This window comes from Rhinatrema bivittatum, chromosome 12 (genome assembly GCF_901001135.1).
Source record: "Rhinatrema bivittatum chromosome 12, aRhiBiv1.1, whole genome shotgun sequence".
NCBI lineage: Eukaryota > Metazoa > Chordata > Amphibia > Gymnophiona > Rhinatrematidae > Rhinatrema > Rhinatrema bivittatum.
In genome coordinates, this window is record NC_042626.1 from 1,349,625 (window position 1) to 1,374,030 (window position 24,406).

At 47.3% G+C, this 24,406-nt stretch overlaps 1 protein-coding gene across 17 annotated transcripts; it reads left to right on the top strand.

The window, feature by feature from the left end:
- The first annotated feature begins 154 nt into the window (after window positions 1-154).
- Window positions 155-24,313, top strand: NFYA (nuclear transcription factor Y subunit alpha). Of its 17 annotated transcripts, none has more exons than XM_029572483.1 (11): window positions 157-309; window positions 1,139-1,229; window positions 1,853-1,974; window positions 3,154-3,237; window positions 3,486-3,632; window positions 4,260-4,391; window positions 4,556-4,658; window positions 4,843-5,009; window positions 9,832-10,005; window positions 22,465-22,566; window positions 23,440-24,313. In XM_029572483.1, the coding sequence occupies exons 3-11, from the start codon at window positions 1,900-1,902 to the stop codon at window positions 23,491-23,493; spliced, it is 1,038 nt and encodes a 345-aa protein (XP_029428343.1). In that variant the 5' UTR covers window positions 157-309; window positions 1,139-1,229; window positions 1,853-1,899; the 3' UTR covers window positions 23,494-24,313. The 17 variants fall into 17 exon arrangements, with proteins under 17 accessions (XP_029428342.1, XP_029428353.1, XP_029428350.1 ...); XM_029572485.1 differs by having other exon boundaries at window positions 1,139-1,225; XM_029572486.1 differs by lacking the exon at window positions 157-309 and adding an exon at window positions 335-735.
- Window positions 24,314-24,406: the final 93 nt, after the last annotated feature.

Below are 24,406 nucleotides of genomic sequence, written 5' to 3' on the forward strand. Positions count from 1 at the left end.
CATCTCCTGCGGCGGAAGCGCCACTCTAGCCACTGCCCTTGCTCTCTATGGCAGAGCTTCTGACCTGGAATATTCGGCACCACATCTATCCGCGCGCCTGCGCGAACCGCAGCCAGGCAGGGGACGGGCTGAACGGGGCGTGGCCGCAGAACGCGCCTGCGCGGCCAAGAGGTTGCCTGGCCGGCGCGCGCAGGGTCTCGCGCCTCTTTGTCCTGGTTCGCCATTTTGCGCGAGTGAGGCGCTGATTGGGTTTCAGGCTCCGGTACTGGAGCCAATCAGCGCGGGAAGGGAACCGGGGAGCGCGGCACGGTGAGTGCGAGCAGCCAATATGGAGCCCCCGCCGGCCGGGCCCAGCGCCGGGATTGGCGCGTGCGAGTGACCAGTCAGGAGGCGCCAGGCCCCTGGGTTGAATGTGGCGGGCCGGCCCTTCTCCTCCCGCGGTGGCGGAGCACCGTGGGGCCCTGGGGATTCGCGGGCTCGGTGTCATGGCTGCTGCTCTCTCCGCCCAGCTACAGGCCGACCTCGGGCTGGGCGCGGGGATTTCTCCCGAAAACGTGGCTGCGAGGAAGCACTGGGAGAGCCGCGAAATGTGCAGCGCGGCGAGATCCAGAAGCAGTTCTTAGCCAGGGAGCCGGGAGGCCCTCGGGCCCGGGCAGGATGCTGCGCGTGCGGGGCTGACACTGGCCATTTGCCTTGCGCATTCTGCTGCCACTAATGAAGTTTAAAAAGCAGGAGGTGGGAGAAGAATCGGGCACGCGTCATCAGCCGCATCCTTCCTTTAGATTAGGCTTTTCCAGCAGAAGAGTTCAGAGTTTTGCACCTATTATGTAGGATATCCGACATCTAAATTATAATCCATACTTACTGGATATCATAAAATAGAAATTATAGTAAAACATAGCTCACACCTGAGCTAAGACGTGTATTGGCGATCAAGGGGTTAATCAGGTGTAAAGTACATTAGTGTGTTGTCACCATAGCGCATTAGAAGGCAATGCGGGCGTGAGGGGGTAGGTGTCGGAGGGTAGTACTTCGTGAGGGTGTGCTAATTCTAGTCTAGACTGGAATAATACAGCACAGTTGTTCTACTACTTTCAGATCTTGGTTTGTTTAGTTCTGATTAACTTGTGTCTTATAGGTATTGCTAGTGGTCTTGGCAACTGAAGATTGTGGGTTAGATTGTGCCAGAAGCAAGGATATCTCAGGAAGCATTCACAGTTCTTGGGTTGGTGTGTGTGCTGTGCATTATATATTTTTTTCTAATCAGATTGTGCTTTTGATCACTTAACTGAAAAGGGTACTAAAAATTTGGAAATTTATAAGGGATAAGTAACTTGTTCATCTGAAAGTTTTTATTTCATGGGGATAGTGTCCTTAAATGGATTAGCTTTGCACATACCATGGCAGGAGTGAACCTTGATCATAAACCAGAGAATATTGGTAACTTCAATCTCAGATTTAGCAAAGAAAGCTTCTAAAGGATGTTATATATCAAAGCACATTTGGAAGTTTTTTAATCACACCAGTGGTGCTCAGTACAATTGGGACTATTTCTGTATCTTTCCACCACATTTTCTTGGACTCTGAATCATTTGGTATTTGAGAATCTTTTTCCTCATATTTGTACTGAATAATTGAGTGGTACTTAGTAGCAGTGTTGTTCTTGTGCTTTTTCTCCTTTCAGTGGTGAGGGCAGACAGAGAGAATGCAATATCATCACTTTGAGAATATTTCAAGCTTGCTATCCATTCTCTCTGCCAATAATTACTTTGAAATTTGCTTGCCTGCATTATTAGTTGGTTCTGATGATTAACTGTTGCCAGATGTTATGTTTTTCTCATTGCGATGTCAGGTATCCAGAGTGAGACGTGCTGCCTAGGCTGAGAACGGATCAAGAACATGGAACAGTATACAACCAACAGTAATAGCTCAACAGAGCAGATCGTTGTTCAGACAGGCCAGATCCAACAGCAGGTGTGTAAGCTGCAGAGTTCCAGAGCCTGTTCTGTGATGGAATGCAACAATTCCAAGTGTTTCAAATATATATTTTTTATTTTTACCTGCATAAGAGCCAGTGTTTCAGTTCTGACAAAGATCTTTCATCAACGCACTGTTTTAGCAGTATATTTGACTCGATACCTGTTCAGTGTTCTCTAGTTAATACGCCCTTAAGCCAAAGCAATTATTGCATTAACCTGTGCATGCACACTTATTTCAAATACCGTACCTAAAAAGATAAGCAGTATTCAAAGCAGTAATAAAACAATGGAGGAAGACTTAAAGTAATTTTGTTACCATCTGTTATTCCCTCCATTGATACTTTTACATAAGTGAGACATGAAGTGGGTGATTTAGAACTGAAAAACTGAAACATACTTACACATTTATTCTTATGTGTCTATTTTTATATTTGAAGCTCCTTAAATTTTAACACAACTGATTTGTTGAGTTTATCATTCTTAAGTTGGAGCACTTGATAAAAGGAGAATTCTGCAATTAAGTACTAAAAACTTGTTGTGTACACTTGGTCTTCTGTTCTGCTTAAGCTCTGCCATAGACCAGCAGGCTTATCTTGCAGCATAAAGGTTTTATCTGTAGAATGTATAATTGTTTGAACATTTTCTTTTTCAGAATTGCACATGGATATTGTTTCTGCCCACTTGGTGGCCTGGCTCTATCCCCCCTTATCTTCTAAAAAAAAAAAAAAAAGTCTTCTGCAGCACTCACTATAGTTTTAGAGGGCAAGGGTAGAGTACTTCTTGTATGTTCCAAACAAAAATCTCCAAAACCCAAGCAGTTGTAGTTTAGCTGCTGGTACAGTGCTGCATGGAGCAGTTGTCACTGCCACTTTTCTGATTGCACACAGAACCTTTTTGGCCATCACTAATTAGGATCTAGCTGCATTGTTTTTAATCTATGGTCTGTGTTTATTGAATTGTCTATGCCAGAACTAACTGGTATAGGTAAAGCTTCTCCTTTTCTCTGGCCACCTTTTTATCCTCCCTCTTGTCTTTTGCACGGCCTTCCTTATTTCTACTGCATTTTCCCCTCACTGTCCTAGTCTTCTCCCTTTGTACCTTTCTCCTTTTTGCATGTTTGAGTTGTGAAATTCTTGCTGTTGGACATTTTCTCTCTTCTTCTTCCTGTTCCCAGCAGCAGGGCACTGTCACTGCTGTCCAATTACAGACAGAGGCCCAGGTGGCATCGGCCTCAGGCCAGCAAGTGCAGACCCTCCAGGTAGTGGTGATCTCTTCATCTCTGTCCATCTCCTCATGGTTGTGATTCAGCCTCATGCATAGTGATGTCCCTTACTGATTCACCTGTCTTGCACATTACATCTGATCCCAGTCTTCCATATCTGTAGTGCTTAAATAAAAGAAGTTACTTGGAAATGTACAAGGGTTTTTGTGCTGCAGCTGAATGTAATAATTTCTGCAGGGTTCCTTCCATCTGCCATCCTTAATTGTTTCTCTCTCTGGATGCAGGTCCAAGGGCAGCCCCTGATGGTACAAGTCAGTGGTGGTCAGCTGATCACATCCACTGGCCAGCCAATCATGGTACAGGCTGTGCCTGGTAGCCAAGGTCAAGCTATTATGCAGGTGCCTGTTTCTGGAACACAAGGACTGCAGCAGGTCAGTGTGCATGATTGAAGGAGCCATACAGGCTAGCGTTGTACAGCAACTCATAGTTACACGGGAGAGGAGTGTACAGAATAGAAACATAACAGAAAAAGGCCATATGGCCCAGCTAGTCTGCCCATCTCATTTTTCTAACCCTTACAATTCCCAATGGAGGTGGGAGGCAAAAACAGTATCTGAATTTGCTTCCTTTTGTGTTGGATACAACAAATACAAAAGTAAAACCAAAAAAATTACCAAACAAAAATAGAGCCATAATCTTGAACACAAGGCTCCTGAAAATATATACTAATGGTATTGTATACTCCCAAACCATATATGGAACGTGCATGACTACCAAAGATGGATAGAGAGCTTATGTTGCTCATGATATTATTTACCATTAGTAAAAAAAAAACATTTCGGTTTGTTTTTCTATGGTGCAGATTGTTAATGTGTACAAAAAATGTTCAATTGTAGTGTAATCGGCTCAAAAAGGTACAAACTTAGATTGTAAGCCCTCTGGGGATAGGGAAATACCTCCAGTACCTGAATGTAATCCACTTTGAAGCCCTGAAAAAAGTGTGAAAACGGAATATAAATAAATATCAAAATTGCATTTCTTCTCGCTCTCTCTAACAGATTCAACTGGTACAGCCAGGACAGATCCAGATTCAGGGAGGGCAGGCTGTCCAGGTGCAGGGTCAGCAAGGTCAAACCCAGCAAATCATCATTCAGCAGCCACAGACTGCAGTCACAGCAGGCCAGAACCAGGTATGTTCCTCCAGTGGAGAGACTGTAAGATCACACATTCATCATTGATGGAAGGAGGGGTTCTTGATAAGTGCTCGTATATCACACAGGAGCTCATTGCTGAAGGGCTGCAGTAAGTGACTGGTTCTGGGTGATACAAATATAATTGTCCTTCCTGCCTTCAGAGCCAGCAGATAACGGTTCAGGGCCAGCAAGTGGCACAGACTGCAGAAGGGCAAACTATTGTTTACCAACCTGTGAATGCAGATGGAACAATTCTACAGCAAGGTATGGACTCTTGGTATCTCCAAGCACATGTGATGTGCTTCTATTAAGTTCAGTACTTGAGTCTTTCTGACGAGTAAGTGGATGGCTGCGTAAGTCTTCTGTTCCGCATTCTTAAAGCATGCGTGCTGACGGTTAATGCAAAGGAACTAATGCTCTTCCTCCAATGTGTGTGTGTTTCTCAAAGTTACAGTCCCTGTTACAGGCATGATCACCATCCCGGCAGCCAGTTTGGCAGGAGCGCAGATTGTTCAGGCAGGAACCAACACTAGTACCACGAGCAGCGGGCAGGGGACAGTCACCGTGACATTACCTGTCACTGGCAACGTGGTGAATTCTGGCGGTATGGTCATGGTATGTGCAGTCTCCTAGTTTCACGCTCATTGCAAGCTGCATGTTCTCACCTAGGACCAGCCAGACCAAATGTTTTTCCCATTTTATGAGTATATCTGACCCTTAGTGCAGCATTTCATTCAACATATTCTGTTTAGACATTAAAAGCAGCAGGAAGTAGTGCCACTGACAGCATTTGTTCTAAGCAGCAGGTTTTTCTAGCAGTAAGATAAGACTGGTTGGTTCCTCTAGTCTGCCCAGTTCTGGCATGATAATCGCTCGTTATCCCAGTATGTGTGGTCTTCCCCTTTCGGTTCTCTACAATCTTGGGTAGAAGACCAAATAAGTTCCCATATTTTAATGCCCCCCGTGCCTTACCACCAAGCTTTGGAATTTGAACAGCAAGCAAAACTATGGAGGCTATTATATCAACATCTAACCACTTGTCTTGTCTATCAACATCTAACCACTTGTCTTGTCTATCAACATCTAACCACTTGTCTTGTCTATCAACATCTAACCACTTGTCTTGTCTTGCTGGATGTAAGCAGATTGCTGCCCACAATCTGCTTACATCAACCCAGTTGAATTTTTGTGTGTGAACAGAGGGGTGGGGGGCTGTAGCCTATTGATTCCACCCAGCTACCTCTTGGCCTGAAGTGTCATTAAGTTTTTAAATATATCCAAAGCAGAAAGCCTGTGAGGGAGTCAGTTGGACCGTTAGATGATCGAGGGGTTAAAGGGGCACTTAGAGAAGATAAGGCCATCACGGAAAGATTTATTTATTTATTTATTTATTTATTTAACACTTTTTTATACCGACCTTCATAGTAAATAAACCATATCGGATCGGTTTACATAAAACAAGGGTATAACAGAAGCAATAAATAAAAGTAATTAACAAGAGAAGAGAATAAGATAAAGTTACATTTAACAAGGAGTAAAAAACTTGGGAAGCTTAAGAGCTGGAAGGAAGTTAAAGGCCAAAAAATAATTAAAGAAGCATAGTCCAAAAGGAATTTGGATTAATGCAAAAGATGCTTTATTCAGTAAGTGCCAGAGTTCTTCATTTGAATGGTTGTAGGACTTTAATCTTCTACGTTCAAGTGAGGAAAAAGAAGACTAAGGGTTGTCTGGAGGATCATCGAAGGCTTGGTGGAATAGCCAGGTCTTAAGTTTTTTTCTGAACGTAATGAGACAGGGTTCTAGTCGGAGGCTTGAAGGGATGTTGTTCCAAATAGATGGACCTGCTATTGAAAAAGCTCGGTCTTTGGTCGAGGAAAGGCGTGAGGCTTTAGTTGGGGGGTAATTCAGAGTACCTTTATGATTATCTCTAATTGGCCTATTGGAGGAATGAAGTTTGAAGGGTATTTCAAGGCTGAGATGGAGTTGGTGATGGATGGATTTATGTATTAGGGTAATTGCTTTGTAAAGGATTCTGAAATTTACAGGTAGCCAATGTAGGTTTCTGAGGATGGGTGAGATGTGATTTCCGCGGCTGGTGTTGGTCAGTAATCTCGCTGCAGCATTTTGAATCATCTGAAGCGGTTTAATGGTCGATTTGGGTAGGCCAAGGAGGAGGGCACTGCAATAGTCAGTCTTGGAGAATAACAACGCCTGGAGTACTGTTCTGAAATCTTTGAAAAAAAAGAAGTGGCTTGAGTCGTTTCAGAACCTGGAGTCTGTAAAAACAGTCTTTGGATGTAGTATTAACCATTTTCTTAAGGTTTAGTCTATTATCGAGAATTACTCCTAGATCTCTCACCTGCTTATGAGTGATGAATGTGTTGTGAGGGAATGGTATGGGAATATTTTCTTCATTTGCTGAGATGAGGAGGAGCTCCGTCTTTGAAGAGTTAAAGACCAGATTTAATCTATTGAGGTTAGTGATAGATATAAGGCAGTTATTCCAGTGGGAAAGTGCTTTTGAAATAGATTCTGTAATAGGAATAAGAATCTGTACATCGTCTGCATACAGATAATGAATTAAATTAAGGTCAGATAGCAATTGGCAAAGGGGTAGGAGGTAAATATTAAAAAGGGTTGGGGAAAGGGAAGATCCTTGTGGAACTCCTAAATTGGATTTTGTTAATGGCGATTCTTTGTTGTTGATTTTAACTTTGAAGGATCTATTGTAGAGGAAAGATTTGAACCAACTATGGGCAGATCCTGAGATACCAATGTCTGTTAGGCGATCCAGAAGAATGGAGTGGTTGACGGTGCCAAAGCCGCGGAGATGTCTAACAGGATTAATAAAAAGGAGTAGCCTTTGTCAAGACCCATTTTATTATGATCTGTAAGTGAGCTAAGGAGGGTTTCCGTGCTGCGTGCTTTGCGGAAGCCATATTGTGAGGGGTGTAGGATATTTTGATCTTCCAGGTATTCTGAAAGCTGAAAGATGAAATGATTTCTTTGCTTCGGTGTTTACTGAAGAGGATGTTGGGGAGGTACACGTAATGGAGAAGGTTTTCATGGGTAATGATTCAGAGGGACTGAATCAAATCACGGTGAACCTAGAAGATGTGGTAGGCCTGATTGACAAACTGAAGAGTAGTAAATCACCTGGACCGGATGGTATACACCCCAGAGTTCTGAAGGAACTAAAAAATGAAATTTCAGACCTATTAGTAAAAATTTGTAACTTATCATTAAAATCATCCATTGTACCTGAAGACTGGAGGAAAGCTAATGTAACACCAATATTTAAAAGGGGCTCCAGGGGCGATCTGGGAAACTACAGACCAGTTAGCCTGACTTCAGTGCCAGGAAAAATAGTGGAAAGTGTTCTAAACATCAAAATCACAGAACATATAGAAAGACATGGTTTAATGGAACAAAGTCAGCATGGCTTTACCCAAGGCAAGTCTTGCCTCACAAATCTGCTTCACTTTTTTGAAGGAGTTAATAAACATGTGGATAAAGGTGAACCGGTAGATATAGTATACTTGGATTTTCAGAAGGCGTTTGACAAAGTTTCTCATGAGAGGCTTCTAGGAAAAGTAAAAAGTCATGGGATAGGAGGCGATGTCCTTTCGTGGATTACAAACTGGCTAAAAGACAGGAAACAGAGTAGGATTAAATGGTCAGTTTTCTCAGTGGAAGGGAGTGGACAGTGCAGTGCCTCAGGGATCTGTATTGGGACCCTTACTGTTCAATATATTTATAAATGATCTGGAAAGAAATACGACGAGTGAGGAAATCAAATTTGCAGATACAAAATTATTCAGAGTCCAAGTACAGATCCATGAGGCACTCACTGTTTACCCTTTTCCACTGAGAAAATTGACCATTTAATCCTACTCTCTGTTTCCTGTCTTTTAACCAGTTCGTAATCCACTTGAATCAGTCCGTGGAGTTACCAATGATTACAAATCTGGATCTGACGATTCCTTTGGATAAGGAGTTGAGGTGTCTCGATGTGAGGCAAATGCTGTTGCACTAATGATTTCAGGGTTTCCAATCATCTTTTCATCCTCTTAAGGGTGATGAAGGGTCAAGAGGCCTCTAAAGCTACCATTGCGTGCTGGTTTGAGGAAGCCATAGCTTGGTGCATATTTGTCAGGGCCGGTCGGTGCCTCAGGGTCTGAAAGTTTACACGACTTGGTCACAAGCAACATCCTGGGCTGAATGTCAGTGTCACCGCAAGAGATTTTGCAGGGTGGCAACTTGGCAGTCTTTACACACGTTCTCCAGACATTAGTGTCTGGACGTCAGGTCTAGGAACTTCGGTGAGAGTGTGCTTCAAGTGGGACTCTCGCGGTGTAGGGAAGCTTGGGTACATCCCATGCTCTGGACTGATCCGGGTTCGTACAGGGAAAGGAAAATTGGTTCTTACCTGCTAATTTTCGTTCCTGTAGTATCATGGATCAGTCCGGAGTCCACTTGATCTGTTTGCCTTGATTATAAGCTGAAGATTTTTTCTGAAGGGTCCTTGGGCGGGGGGCTCAGGTGATGGTTGTATTTGTCTGTATTTTATGGTGGAAGGATCTTCCAGGTTAAGTGGTTTTCCATTTCTTCCTGCTCGTTCGGCGGGAGTGGTTTGAGATTACATTTCCATCTCGCCTTGGGCACAAGTCAATACTGAGGGACTGCAGGTGGTGCACCAGGCTATGTGGCAGTGTTAGAAAAACTTTCTCTGTTTTCATCTGCTGGAAGGGAGGCAAAACCCAGGAGTCTGAACTGATCTGTGATACTACAGGAACAGAAATTAGGAACCAATTTTCCTATACAGTACTAGAACAGAGAGCATTAAAAAAAAAATCCCCCCCCATTCACCCACAGTTGCAACCAGCATAATCCCAGGTCTTATAAACTGCACTTGCTAGGCAAGCAGCAGTTTCTCCGTACCTTCCTCTCTCCCACTTCACATCATAGGGATGTGCATTTGTCACATCCGTTTCAGTGGGTATGCATGTACCTCGCTGACTTTCTAGTACATGCAGGAAAATGAATGTGTATCTCATTAAAAATACACATGTACTCTGTTTCCTGCATGCATACCCACCAAAATATGTGATGCATGGACATCCCTATCACATCAGGGCCCCTTGTCCTTCACCTTCCTGTAACTCGATGAAACCTATCATATTGTGAATGTTTTTATGTCTCCCTTTTACCTTTTTCTCCTGCAAACCTGAGCTTTTATAGGGTTTTATCTGTGTCCCTACAGGTAAGGCCTCCAGAACTGAACAGTCCTGGAATTGGGGGTCTCACTAGTGACCTATATAGACAATATTCCCTCCTTTTCCACACACTTAGCTTTCCTCGCTGCTTTTACATTACTGCGCTGATTACTCCTACATCGTTCTTGTAACACACTTTCATTTGTCATATGCACACACAGATGGTACCTGGAGCAGGATCCGTACCAGCTATACAGAGGATCCCATTGCCTGGAGCAGAAATGTTGGAAGAGGAACCTCTCTATGTGAATGCAAAGCAATACCACCGGATCTTAAAAAGGAGACAAGCCAGAGCTAAGCTTGAGGCAGAGGGCAAAATCCCGAAAGAGAGGAGGGTAAGTTCTGGGGAAAATATGGGAGAAATTTGGGGTCTGTTACGAACAGAATATGCCAAAGAGACTGCATCAATGTAGGGGTAAAAGATGGAAATCTGGGGGATTTTTCAGAAAATGAGGCAAGTATGAGATTTAGACCTTGTAGATCTTGGATAAATCTGGCTAAGAATTGGTGAAGCAGAGGGAACTGGCTTTACCTTGTTCAAACACAAAAATGAATTCTGGTTTATAGCGTCTTTGAAAAAGGCTGCAGGGTCCGCCTAGTGCCTTCCCATTGCCTAAGAAGATTCAGAAGCTGATTAGCTGGGAGAGGGACTTCCCGGAAGCAGTCTTGAAAGTCTGTAGGGCTATGGCGAAGCTTTATCCTTTGCAGGATCACCTCAAGGTCATAAGATGGATGCGGCGGTATCTGCGGTGACTAAGAAAACTACGATCACTGTGGCATGTTCAGCCGCTCTGAAGAATGTGCAGGACCGCAAATTAGAGATTCAATTAAAACGCATGTTTGAGGTTTCTGCTTTGAGTCTGCATGCCACGGTTTGTGGCAGTATGATGCAGTGAGCCTGCTTGTGCTGGATTCAGAGCGCACAAGTGCAGGGTTCTGCCGGGGCGCTCAGTACTCTGCAGTCAGCATGACTGGAGGCTGGAACGGTGTATGTGGCAGATGCGCTATATGATTTGGTGCGTACGTCCATTAGGAGCCTGGCCTTGGCGGTGGCAGCTCGCCGACTTTTGTGGTTGTGTAATTGGTAGAAATGTGGTTCAAGTCCCAGCTCTGTTATCTTCCTTTTAAGGAGAAGCTTCTGTTTGGGGAGGATTTAGATCAGTTGATAGTCTTTTGGAGAATCCAAAGGAAACAGGTTGCCTGAGGATAAGAGCTCTAAGAAAGTTTCCATCCTAGTCCTGTTTTCTGGATTCGTGGAGGTTTTATTCAGGCAAGGGGGCCTCAGTTTTGGGATCGAAACAGTCTTCAGGATGACAGTAGTCCTTTCAGAGCCCCCGCAGATCCTCCAGGGATGGTGCCTGTCAAGGGACCAGAAGAGGAAAGGCTGCACAATGAAACCAGGGTCGCCCACTCTTCGGTGGAAGCGGTAAGGGGGTAGGTTGTCCTGCTTTTAGGAGGAGTAGGTCAAGATTATCTCTGACAAGTTAGTGCTAGAGGTAGTAAGAGGTGGCTATGCCTTAGAATTTTCGAGCCCAGTCAGGGAGGCCTTCCTAGAGTCCCACTGCTCGTCTAAAGGCAAACGGGAGGCAGTAAAGGGAACTCTATAGAGGCTACTAAGATTGGAAGCGATAGTTCTAGTCCTGCTGGCCAATCAAAGACAGGGGAGGTACTCCATTTATTTTGTGGTCCCAAAGGAGGGCACCTTCCACCCCATTCTGGATTTACAAAAGGTAAACATAGCCTTGCAGATCCCACGTTTTCGTATAGGGACGTTGTGCACTGATAGCAGCAGTCTGTAGAGGAGAGTTCCTGGTGGTGTTGGACCTGACCGAAACTTATCTCCATATTCCCCTTCACAAGGGTCATCAGAAATTTTTGCGGTTCATGGTGCTGGGGCAGCACTTCCAGTTTTGAGCACTCCCCTTTGGGTTGACTACGGTGCCCCGAACATTCACCAAGGTGATGGAGGGTAGTGGCGGCTGCCTTGATATGAGAAGGGATTCTGGTCCATCCTTATCTGGATGATTGGCTTATTCGGGCAAAGACGGAGGAGTGCAGTCGGTCCGTACGATGGGTGTTGGAAACCTTGGACTCACTGGGTTGGGTGATAATTGTCACAAAGAGTCACCTGGTTCCACTCAGTTGTTGGAGTATCTAGGAGCCCAGTTCGATACCCAGAAAGGCAGAGTTTTTCTGATGGCGAGCAGGTTGTCGAAGTTACAGGCACAGGTGACTCATCTGTTATGCCTTTTGGTACCAAAGATCTTGGATTATTTGCCAAGTATTGGGTTCTGTGGCCTCGACAAAGGACTTGGTTCTGTGGGCCTTCACGCACATGTTTCTTTGGCAGAAGGTGCTCTTATCCAGGTAGAATCAGTTGTCTAAGGAGTATTATCTGCCATTATTTCTCAGAGAATCCAGTCCAATCTTTTGTGGTGGCTTTCTTGGTACAACCTGGAAAAGGGAGTGGATCTGGAGGCCCTGGACTGGGTGGTGGGTGACCACAGACACCCTCAAGAGCTGGGGGGCAGTGTGCCTGGGCTGGTCTGCCCAAGGGCTTTGGTCAACAGCAGAGGCACACTGGTTTATCAATCGTCTGGAGATGCGGGTTGTCCGTAGCACCCTGGAGGTATGTCTGCCCTGGATCAAAGGTCAGATGGTCCAAATTTTTTAGGACAATGCAACAGTGGCCTATAACAATCAGCAAGGAGGAATGAAGTCCTGCAGTAGCTGAGGAGGCTCATCAACCTTTGGGTGGAATACCATCTTGAGGGAATTGTGGCATCGCAAGAGTGGACAACATGCAAGTGTATTTCCTCAGCAGGCAACAACTAGATCCAGGAGAGTGGGAATTGACCTCAACAGCCTGGGATTGCATTTGTGCCAGATGGGGTGTTCCTCAGTTGGACCTCATGGTAACGTGGGCCAATGTAAAGGCGGCAAGATTTTTCAGACTCAGAAGGGCTGGATGCTCTAGTGAAGCCATGGCTGGCAGGAGTTCTTCTGAACGTGTTTCCTCCTTGGCCGCTCATCTGTCAAGTCTTGCAGCACATAGACTCATCCAGGGAAGGTGGTGCTGGAGGCACCGGAGTGGCCGTGTTGGGCGTGTATCTGGTGATAGATGGGCCTCTCAGGTTGGCTCACCTGCCAGGATTGCTGTGGCAAGGACCCATAATTTTGGATCTGGAGGATCACTTTGTCTTGCGGCTTGGCTTTTGAGGGGCGGTGTTTGTGCCTGAAAGGATATTTGGAGCCAGTAATTTCCACCTTGCTTCAGGCTAGGAGATATTCTACTTCTATGGTATTTCAGGGTCTGGAAGGTTTTTGAGTCCTGGTGTCTTCAACAACGGCTGGATCCCCCTTCTGTGGACCTTCCTCACATTTTGTCCTTCCTGCGGCATGGTTTGTCTAAGGGCTTAGTCTATAGTTCGCTCTGCATCCAGGTTTCAGCCTTGGGTTGTCTTAGGGGCAAGTTGCGGGGAAGGTCTTTGGCGCCTCATTCCAATGTGGTTTGTTTCCTGAAGGAGGTTAAGCGTTTGCGGCCTCTGATTTGGAAAGTATGTCCTTATTGGAATCTCAATTTAGTTTTGTGTTTGGTCTATGGAGTGCCATTGAGTCCTTAAGATGAGCGTCTTTGAAGGATCTGATGTTGAAGACAGTCTTTTCTGGTGGCCATATGTTCAGCCAGGCAAATTTTGGAGCTTCAGGCTCTTGTCTTGTAGGGATCCCTTTTTGTATAATACTAATGACAAAGTGACATTGCGTATGGTTCCCTCTCTTACCGAAAGTGGTTTCTTCCTTCCATGTGAATCAAACTGCGCTTCCGGTTTTTCTGGAATGGTCTAGGGAAGTCCCCACAGGAATAGAGATCTTCGTATTTTGGATGTGCGTCACACTATGTTGCGGTATCTGAAGGCCACTAACATCTTTCAAAGTTCGGATCACCTGTTTGCGTTCAGTAGAGCAACAAAAGGAGCGAGAGCATCTAAAGCTGTTATCCCGATGGCTGAAGGAAACCATTTGCTTGGCTTATATTTGTAAGGGTTGCAAAATTCCGAAAGGTCTGCGGGCGCATTCTACACAAGTGCAGGCAGCCTCTTGGGTGGAGTCTCCTCAGGAGGTATGTGGGGCCATGGTGTGGTCCTTGCTTCATACTTTCACCAAGCATAACAGTCTGGACGTTGGGCACAGGACGATGTGATGTTTGGTGAAAGTGTTCTTCGAGCTGGTCTTTCAGGTTCCCACCCAGAGTAGGGGTGCTTGGGTACATCCTACTTGGCTGGACTGATCTGGGTATAAACAGGAATGACATTTTACTTCAATACAGGAAAATTGGTTCTTACCTGCTAATTTTTGTTCCTGAAGTACCACAGATCTGTCCAGACAAGTGGATTTTGCATCCCTACCAGCAGATAGAGGCAGAGAATAAAACTTTGAGGCAATGCTACATATCCGAGTGCGCCACCTGCAGTTCCTTTTTTCTGTGGATAAGTATTATAAATTTAAATCAATTATCTGGAATTATGACTGAGTGATCTGTTTTGGCCGTAACCTTTCCGTTTGCTGGGAGAGTTCTATTTTCATCAGTATTTTTGAGACTGTTTTTATGAAAAATTGAAAATATAAAAAGATGAATGAAAGACATGTGATTATAATTAAAAGTAAAGTGACCCCTTATCGCAAACGAGTCTGCAAATGCTCACTCGTGATTGGAGAGTCCAACAGATTTCACCAGTATACTTTTTTGGTTTATATTTTGTACAAAGTTGTGTACTGGAATACACGTTTGGTGTAGGTGGGTTTTGTTTGTGATTGATATCATACTTTTTAGACAAACATAATTTCGTGACACAGTAATTCAGTCTACCAGCAAACCAGAGGTTAAAGGTTAAATGAACAAAATGTATTCGACAATTTATGTATGTTTCCTTAAATATATACATAAATAAAATGTTTCATGACACAACCTATCTCATAATAAATATTTGCGAGCTTCCACTTCCTCCAGGCTGATCTCGTACATTGTGAGATCCATAGAGAAAGTGCTACTCTTGCACATTCCCAAAGATTACATGTGCCAATCACTAAAAAGTAATTTTTTTTTTTTACCTTTGCTGTCTGAACTTAGTTTTCTAATCGGTTGGTCACAGGCTTTTTTTCCACCTTCCCTTTCTTGTTTTTTGCCAATTCCTTTTACAGGGTCTTTTTTTTCTATTTCTTTTCTCTCCATCTCTTCTTCCCTCACACACAATCAGGTTATTCTCACACGCTGTCTCTCTCACACACACACACACACACACACATAGGCTCTCACACTCACATGCAGTCTCACGCTTTCACTCACATGCGCTCTCTCATACGTACACACTGTCTCTCTCTTGCATATGCTGTCTCACTCTCAGACACACAGGCTCTCTCACTCCCACATGCTCTCTTGCTCAAGCACAGGCTCTCACTGGCACATGCTGTCCCTCTGCACGGGTTGCCGAAGGATGGGCTCTGCAGCGGCCCTGATCTTCTCGGGCCACCACGACGAGGGATCCGCAGCGGCCCTGCTATCGGGTTTCCTCCTCTTCTCGGGCCTTCGCGATGTGGGATCCGCAGCGGCCCTGCTATCGGGTTTCCTCCTCTTCTCGGGCCTTCGCGATGTGGGATCCGCAGCGGCCCTGCTATCGGGTTTCCTCCTCTTCTCGGGCCTTCGCGATGTGGGATCCGCAGCGGCCTTGCTATCGGGTTTCCTCCTCTTCTCGGGCCGCCGCGACGTGGGATCCGCAGCGGCCCTGCTATCGGGTTTCCTCCTCTTCTCGGGCCGCCGCGACGTGGGATCCGCAGCGGCCCTGCTTTCGGGTTTCCTCCTCTTCTAGGGCCGCCGCGACGTGGGATCCGCAGCGGCCCTGCTATCGGGTTTCCTCCTCTTCTCGGGCCGCGGCGGCCCTGCTATCGGGTTTCCTCCTCTTCTCGGGTCTTCGCGATGTGGGATCCGCAGCGTCCCTGCTTTCGGGTTTCCTCCTCTTCTCGGGTCTTCGCGATGTGGGATCCGCAACGGCCCTGCTATCGGGTTTCCTCCTCTTCTCGGGCCGCCGCGACGTGGGATCCGCAGCGGCCCTGCTATCGGGTTTCCTCCTCTTCTCGGGCCGCAGCAGCCCATTAACGCTGCTCTTCTTCTGTACGCAGCAGATGCTCCTCCTCCTTCTTGCCCACGCAGCTCCGGCAAAGTTTTTCTTTCGGGGCTGCGCAGGCAGGAAGGAGGAGGAGTGAACGTGACCCTTTTCTTCGGGCCGTGGTGAGGTAAAGCTCCACCAGGGCCCCGCTGATCTTCGGCTATAGTTCCCTGCTTCCGCCGGCCCCGTGGACCGGGCGAGACACACACTTTGGAAAGCTCTGCTCTAGAGATTGAAAGAATGCTCTACCAGTAAGGTCAAGGCCACTTACTGGGTACAAATGCTTTCCCACTTGGGCACCCAGGGTTTTGAAAGGGATGCGGCGCTGAATGGGTCATCTGGCTCTGATTGGAGGCATGGGGGGAGGGATCTGCTTTTAATATTTTGGACCTGTATGCCATCTTTGAATCTATTGATAAAGGAACTGTGGCTTCCCAGTTCTGCACTGCAGTGGCTCAATTCGTGTTTTTATTAGCGCGCACTTAGCGGGTCCTTTGGGAGTTCTCAGGAGCCAGTCCTTGCCTCATTATTTAATGTGTAGGTGGCACAATTAGCTGCCCTAATTCAGCGTTCCCTGTACTTACCAGGATCAGTCCAGACTGTGGTTATGTCCCCCTTCCAGCAGATGGAGTCGGAGCAAACATTGAGGGCGGTCCCTCATGACTGGTGCGCCGTAGGAAATCTGGTTAAACTAAACATCTGCACAGATGGAATCGCATCCTGACTAGGATCACACACTCAGCTTAAATTTACTAAAGTCTGACATGGGGAGGCAGAACTTGAGCTTCTCCCTTGGTATCAATGTCTTCTGTTTGGGTTTTATACATGATTCGGAGTTAATTGTGCAATGCCATGGGTCTGCTGTAGTTCTGGTGGTTCTTTTCTGCCTTCAGCACACTCATCTGCATCCTCTGTTACACAAAAACGATTTGCCACAGTTCAGTCATTATAACTAGTCATAGTCTACTATAATGTCCTGTACAGGGGGGTATTACTGAGGCAATAACATTGCTTCAAAATACTGCTGCACATTTTGATTGGGGAAAAATGGGCCCGTGTCTCGCTAATATTGGCTGAGGCTCACTGGTCTCCTGCAGGATAGACACATCTCGCTAATACTGGCTGAGGCTCACTGGCCTCCTGCAGGATATGCACATCTCGCTAATACTGGCTGAGGCTCACTGGTCTCCTGCAGGATAGACACATCTCGCTAATACTCGCTGAGGCTCACTGGCCTCCTGCAGGATAGACACATCTCGCTAATACTGGCTGAGGCTCACTGGCCTCCTGCAGGATAGACACATCTCGCTAATACTGGCTGAGGCTCACTGGTCTCCTGCAGGATAGACACATCTCGCTAATACTGGCTGAGGCTCACTGGTCTCCTGCAGGATATGCACATCTCGCTAATACTGGCTGAGGCTCACTGGCCTCCTGCAGGATATGCACATCTCGCTAATACTCGCTGAGGCTCACTGGCCTCCTGCAGGATAGACACATCTCGCTAATACTGGCTGAGGCTCACTGGCCTCCTGCAGGATAGACACATCTCGCTAATACTGGCTGAGGCTCCCTGGCCTCCTGCAGGATAGACACATCTCGCTAATACTGGCTGAGGCTCACTGGCTCCTGCAGGATATGCACATCTCGCTAATACTGGCTGAGGCTCACTGGTCTCCTGCAGGATATGCACATCTCGCTAATACTGGCTGAGGCTCACTGGCCTCCTGCAGGATATGCACATCTCGCTAATACTGGCTGAGGCTCACTGGTCTCCTGCAGGATATGCACATCTCGCTAATATTGGCTGAGGCTCCCTGGCCTCCTGCAGGATATGCACATCTCGCTAATACTGGCTGAGGCTCACTGATCTCCTGCAGGATATGCACATCTCGCTAATACTGGCTGAGGCTCACTGATCTCCTGCAGGATATGCACATCTCGCTAATACTGGCTGAGGCTCACTGGTCTCCTGCAGGATATGCACATCTCGCTAATACTGGCTGAGGCTCACTGGCCTCCTGCAGGATATGCACATCTCGCTAATACTGGCTGAGGCTCACTGGTCTCCTGCAGGATATGCACATCTCGCTAATACTGGCTGAGGCTCACTGGCCTCCTGCAGGATATGCACATCTCGCTAATACTGGCTGAGGCTCACTGGCCTCCTGCAGGATAGACACATCTCGCTAATACTGGCTGAGGCTCACTGGCCTCCTGCAGGATATGCACATCTCGCTAATACTGGCTGAGGCTCACTGGCCTCCTGCAGGATAGACACATCTCGCTAATACTGGCTGAGGCTCACTGGTCTCCTGCAGGATATGCACATCTCGCTAATACTGGCTGAGGCTCACTGGTCTCCTGCAGGATATGCACATCTCGCTAATACTGGCTGAGGCTCACTGATCTCCTGCAGGATAGACACATCTCGCTAATACTGGCTGAGGCTCACTGGCCTCCTGCAGGATAGACACATCTCGCTAATACTGGCTGAGGCTCACTGGTCTCCTGCAGGATAGACACATCTCGCTAATACTGGCTGAGGCTCACTGGTCTCCTGCAGGATAGACACATCTCGCTAATACTGGCTGAGGCTCACTGGTCTCCTGCAGGATATGCACATCTCGCTAATACTGGCTGAGGCTCACTGGCCTCCTGCAGGATATGCACATCTCGCTAATACTGGCTGAGGCTCACTGGCCTCCTGCAGGATATGCACATCTCGCTAATACTGGCTGAGGCTCACTGGTCTCCTGCAGGATAGACACATCTCGCTAATACTGGCTGAGGCTCACTGGTCTCCTGCAGGATATGCACATCTCGCTAATACTGGCTGAGGCTCACTGGTCTCCTGCAGGATATGCACATCTCGCTAATACTGGCTGAGGCTCACTGGCCTCCTGCAGGATATGCACATCTCGCTAATACTGGCTGAGGCTCACTGGTCTCCTGCAGGATAGACACATCTCGCTAATACTGGCTGAGGCTCACTGGTCTCCTGCAGGATATGCACATCTCGCTAATACTGGCTGAGGCTCACTGGTCTCCTGCAGGATATGCACATCTCGCTAATACTCGCTGAGGCTCACTGGCCTCCTGCAGGATAGACACTTCTCGCTAATATTGGCTGAGGCTCACTGGTCTCCTGCAGGATATGCACATCTCGCTAATACTGGCTGAGGCTCACTGGCCTCCTGCAGGATATGCACATCTCACTAATACTGGCTGAGGCTCACTGGTCTCCTGCAGGATAGACACATCTCGCTAATACTGGCTGAGGCTCACTGGTCCTCCTGCAGGATATGCACATCTCGCTAATACTGGCTGAGGCTCACTGGCCTCCTGCAGGATATGCACATCTCGCTAATACTGGCTGAGGCTCACTGGTCTCCTGCAGGATAGACACATCTCGCTAATACTCGCTGAGGCTCACTGGCCTCATGCAGGATAGACACATCTCGCTAATACTGGCTGAGGCTCACTGATCTCCTGCAGGATATGCACATCTCGCTAATACTGGCTGAGGCTCACTGGCCTCCTGCAGGATAGACACATCTCGCTAATACTCGCTGAGGCTCACTGGCCTCATGCAGGATAGACACATCTCGCTAATACTGGCTGAGGCTCACTGATCTCCTGCAGGATATGCACATCTCGCTAATACTGGCTGAGGCTCACTGGCCTCCTGCAGGATATGCACATCTCGCTAATACTGGCTGAGGCTCACTGATCTCCTGCAGGATATGCACATCTCGCTAATACTGGCTGAGGCTCACTGGCCTCCTGCAGGATAGACACATCTCGCTAATACTGGCTGAGGCTCACTGATCTCCTGCAGGATAGACACATCTCGCTAATACTGGCTGAGGCTCACTGATCTCCTGCAGGATAGACACATCTCGCTAATACTGGCTGAGGCTCACTGGTCTCCTGCAGGATATGCACATCTCGCTAATACTGGCTGAGGCTCACTGGTCTCCTGCAGGATATGCACATCTCGCTAATACTGGCCGAGGCTCACTGGTCTCCTGCAGGATATGCACATCTCGCTAATACTGGCTGAGGCTCACTGGCCTCCTGCAGGATAGACACATCTCGCTAATACTCGCTGAGGCTCCCTGGCCTCCTGCAGGATATGCACATCTCGCTAATACTGGCTGAGGCTCACTGATCTCCTGCAGGATAGACACATCTCGCTAATACTGGCTGAGGCTCACTGGTCTCCTGCAGGATATGCACATCTCGCTAATACTGGCTGAGGCTCACTGGTCTCCTGCAGGATAGACACATCTCGCTAATACTGGCTGAGGCTCACTGGCCTGCAGGATATGCACATCTCGCTAATACTGGCTGAGGCTCACTGGCCTCCTGCAGGATATGCACATCTCGCTAATACTGGCTGAGGCTCACTGGCCTCCTGCAGGATATGCACATCTCGCTAATACTGGCTGAGGCTCACTGGCCTCCTGCAGGATATGCACATCTCGCTAATACTGGCTGAGGCTCCCTGGCCTCCTGCAGGATATACACATCTCGCTAATACTGGCTGAGGCTCACTGATCTCCTGCAGGATATGCACATCTCGCTAATACTGGCTGAGGCTCACTGGCCTCCTGCAGGATAGACACATCTCGCTAATACTGGCTGAGGCTCACTGATCTCCTGCAGGATAGACACATCTCGCTAATACTGGCTGAGGCTCACTGGTCTCCTGCAGGATATGCACATCTCGCTAATACTGGCTGAGGCTCACTGATCTCCTGCAGGATAGACACATCTCGCTAATACTGGCTGAGGCTCACTGGTCTCCTGCAGGATATGCACATCTCGCTAATACTGGCTGAGGCTTACTGGTCTCCTGCAGGATATGCACATCTCGCTAATACTGGCCGAGGCTCACTGGTCTCCTGCAGGATATGCACATCTCGCTAATACTGGCTGAGGCTCACTGGCCTCCTGCAGGATAGACACATCTCGCTAATACTCGCTGAGGCTCACTGGCCTCCTGCAGGATATGCACATCTCGCTAATACTGGCTGAGGCTCACTGATCTCCTGCAGGATAGACACATCTCGCTAATACTGGCTGAGGCTCACTGGTCTCCTGCAGGATATGCACATCTCGCTAATACTGGCTGAGGCTCACTGGTCTCCTGCAGGATAGACACATCTCGCTAATACTGGCTGAGGCTCACTGGCCTGCAGGATATGCACATCTCGCTAATACTGGCTGAGGCTCACTGGCCTCCTGCAGGATATGCACATCTCGCTAATACTGGCTGAGGCTCACTGGCCTCCTGCAGGATATGCACATCTCGCTAATACTGGCTGAGGCTCACTGATCTCCTGCAGGATAGACACATCTCGCTAATACTGGCTGAGGCTCACTGATCTCCTGCAGGATATGCACATCTCGCTAATACTGGCTGAGGCTCACTGGCCTCCTGCAGGATAGACACATCTCGCTAATACTGGCTGAGGCTCACTGATCTCCTGCAGGATAGACACATCTCGCTAATACTGGCTGAGGCTCACTGATCTCCTGCAGGATATGCACATCTCGCTAATACTGGCTGAGGCTCACTGATCTCCTGCAGGATAGACACATCTCGCTAATACTGGCTGAGGCTCACTGGTCTCCTGCAGGATATGCACATCTCGCTAATACTGGCTGAGGCTTACTGGTCTCCTGCAGGATATGCACATCTCGCTAATACTGGCCGAGGCTCACTGGTCTCCTGCAGGATATGCACATCTCGCTAATACTGGCTGAGGCTCACTGGCCTCCTGCAGGATAGACACATCTCGCTAATACTCGCTGAGGCTCCCTGGCCTCCTGCAGGATATGCACATCTCGCTAATACTGGCTGAGGCTCACTGATCTCCTGCAGGATAGACACATCTCGCTAATACTGGCTGAGGCTCACTGGTCTCCTGCAGGATATGCACATCTCGCTAATACTGGCTGAGGCTCACTGGTCTCCTGCAGGATAGACACATCTCGCTAATACTGGCTGAGGCTCACTGGCCTGCAGGATATGCACATCTCGCTAATACTGGCTGAGGCTCACTGGCCTCCTGCAGGATATGCACATCTCGCTAATACTGGCTGAGGCTCACTGGCCTCCTGCAGGATATGCACATCTCGCTAATACTGGCTGAGGCTCCCTGGCCGCCTGCAGGATATACACATGTGTAAAACTGGGTTGGCCTAAGATAGCTTTGGATTTAAGCCACCATTGGCAGTCCTTGAATAGATCCCATGGCATTGGCAACCCTGTGTGCAGGAGGGTTTTATATGAATTGTAGAATACTCTTATTTACTATTTAGTATGTGTGTTTAAAAGTGTAACCAACTCGAGGGCTGAGGAAAAGTGAAAAAAGTAAATTAAGAAAAATAGTGCAAACCTTTTGAAAATTGCAGAATTTTTATTTTGTTTTATGCAGAATATTTCGCATGGTTTGTTTTTAAATCTTGTCCTTTCTATCAATGTTAAGAATGGTTGTAAATTTCGCCGTAGGTTGCAGACTTTCTCTGCTCTGTACTGCTGTTACAGATTCTCTGTGTGGCTGGGCTTATTTATGGATATTAAGGTTGAAGAGAATGTCGCATCCTTTTCTCTGGTTTTAGAAATATTTGCATGAGTCCCGGCATCGCCATGCTATGGCACGCAAGCGTGGAGAAGGTGGCCGTTTCTTCTCTCCCAAGGAAAAGGACAGTCCACATTTGCAGGTCAGTTGTTCTGACCTTCAGTCACTGAGCTTGGGTTGGGTCAGGGATCGTAGTCTCCTGTAGCTTTAGTTGGGGATATTTAGTGACTTTGAGAGTATGTTCTCAACTGAGCACAGTAATGAGACAGATTGAACTTCAACCCTTTATAGCACAGTGTGAGGAGGATGAGATGAAGCTGCAGTATTTATGGGATTATGAACCTTCTCCTGGGGTTGCAAATCAGGCTGAGAGCGAGGGAAGCCAGGGTTTAAATTCCATTAATGCTTCTTGTGAGCGTCGGCCCTCCAGTGCTCTGGGGCAGGGACCGAGCGAGCAGCTGGGCATGAAGCAGAAGTGTTTGACGTGGCACTAAGGTCGCCTCTGACTCTGCGATATCCCACACTGTGATTCTGGAGGCCTTCTTACAGCTCTCCTTAATTGTTGGAATGTGAAAAAAGAAAACACATAACCTGGACAGTTTAAGGAGGGTGAGGGCTAATGTGCCTTTCATTGTATACATGTCTTCCCAGAAAATGACCCAAGTGAGCTACAGCAATTGGGAAAACGCTAAATATCCTAGAAACAGGGCAGTCAACATATTAAGCCATTCCTTAAAACAATATAAAAGCAAAAAATGCCTGTGTCATGAAAAGCCCATAGCCGGTGCTGGCATGGAAGTGATGTGTGGGGGAGGAGCTAGAGAAGTGGCCACAAGGCACTCGGAGGAGAGCCGGGTTTGCTACCACTGAATGTGCAACTCGTCTTCGCTGATGGCAGACTGGATGGACCGATTGGTCGTCTTCTGCCCTCATTTCGTTTCTATGATCCTGTGAAAGACTGACACTGAGGTGCTTGTGTATTTTTGGCAATGACATGTCTTGTTGATCTGTGCAGGATTCCCAGGGAAGTGATGATGGAATTGGACAGATTATCCGAGTATCTTCCTAACATCACCATCCAGAGAGAGAGAGAGAGTCTGGATACTTTCCCTCTTAATGAAGAGCACACGGTCCTGTGATCAGCAGTTCTGAGGAGTGGAGCAGGAGGGGCAGCTCGGCTTTGTCTTTTCCTTACAGTGGACATCAGTAAGCAAACTCTGTTGCCACCCTGGTGATGAGGCAGTAATTGTGGCTGCTCTCTCCTGGAAGCTTTGGTAGATGAAGGAAGGAAGGAACATTACAGAGTGGGCAGTAAAGCAGCTGGATTTGCACAGATGTGACTATCTGGCTTCCTGCTTCCAGTCGCGCTTCGTTGAACTTTTTCTTTGTAAGTGAAGGCAGCGGACCTGCAGCCGAGGACTTGGCCTAAGACTGCAGTTTGTCCTGTGTATAAAGTTGTGTGCTGAGCTGGACTGCCTTCTGCCTCCACATCCTGCTGCCACTCTGCTGCCAGGATCACCTGATGTTTTACTGCTTGGAAATGTTTTCTGGCATTTATCTTCTCTGCTTAAGGGTTTTTGTGGGGATTTTCCTGACCAGCAGTTTCCTCTTGAGCTTTTTGGAATTTCAGCTCTTGGCTCTGTGATGCCGTGAGATTTCATTTTTGACTTCCTACAGGTTTTCCCTCCCATGTGGTCCAGGCACTGCAGCAAAGGTTTTTATCCAGGTACCATGAGCTTAGCTCACACTGGAGCCCGGCAGTGGCTGCGATTGCTGCCCCAGCTGCCTCAAGAAGTCTGCAAATTACCCTTTTTTTTTTTACATTTGAAAATCTTTATTGAGGTTCTGTAAAGACTTTAGGATCATAATAAAGAAATTGGAAAGAAGAAGCAGTTCTCAAGCCATTTTCTTTCAGTTCACCCAACATACAAACATAATCTGGAACAAAGCACGGTCCCCGGGGGGGGAAGGCTGCGGCAGGT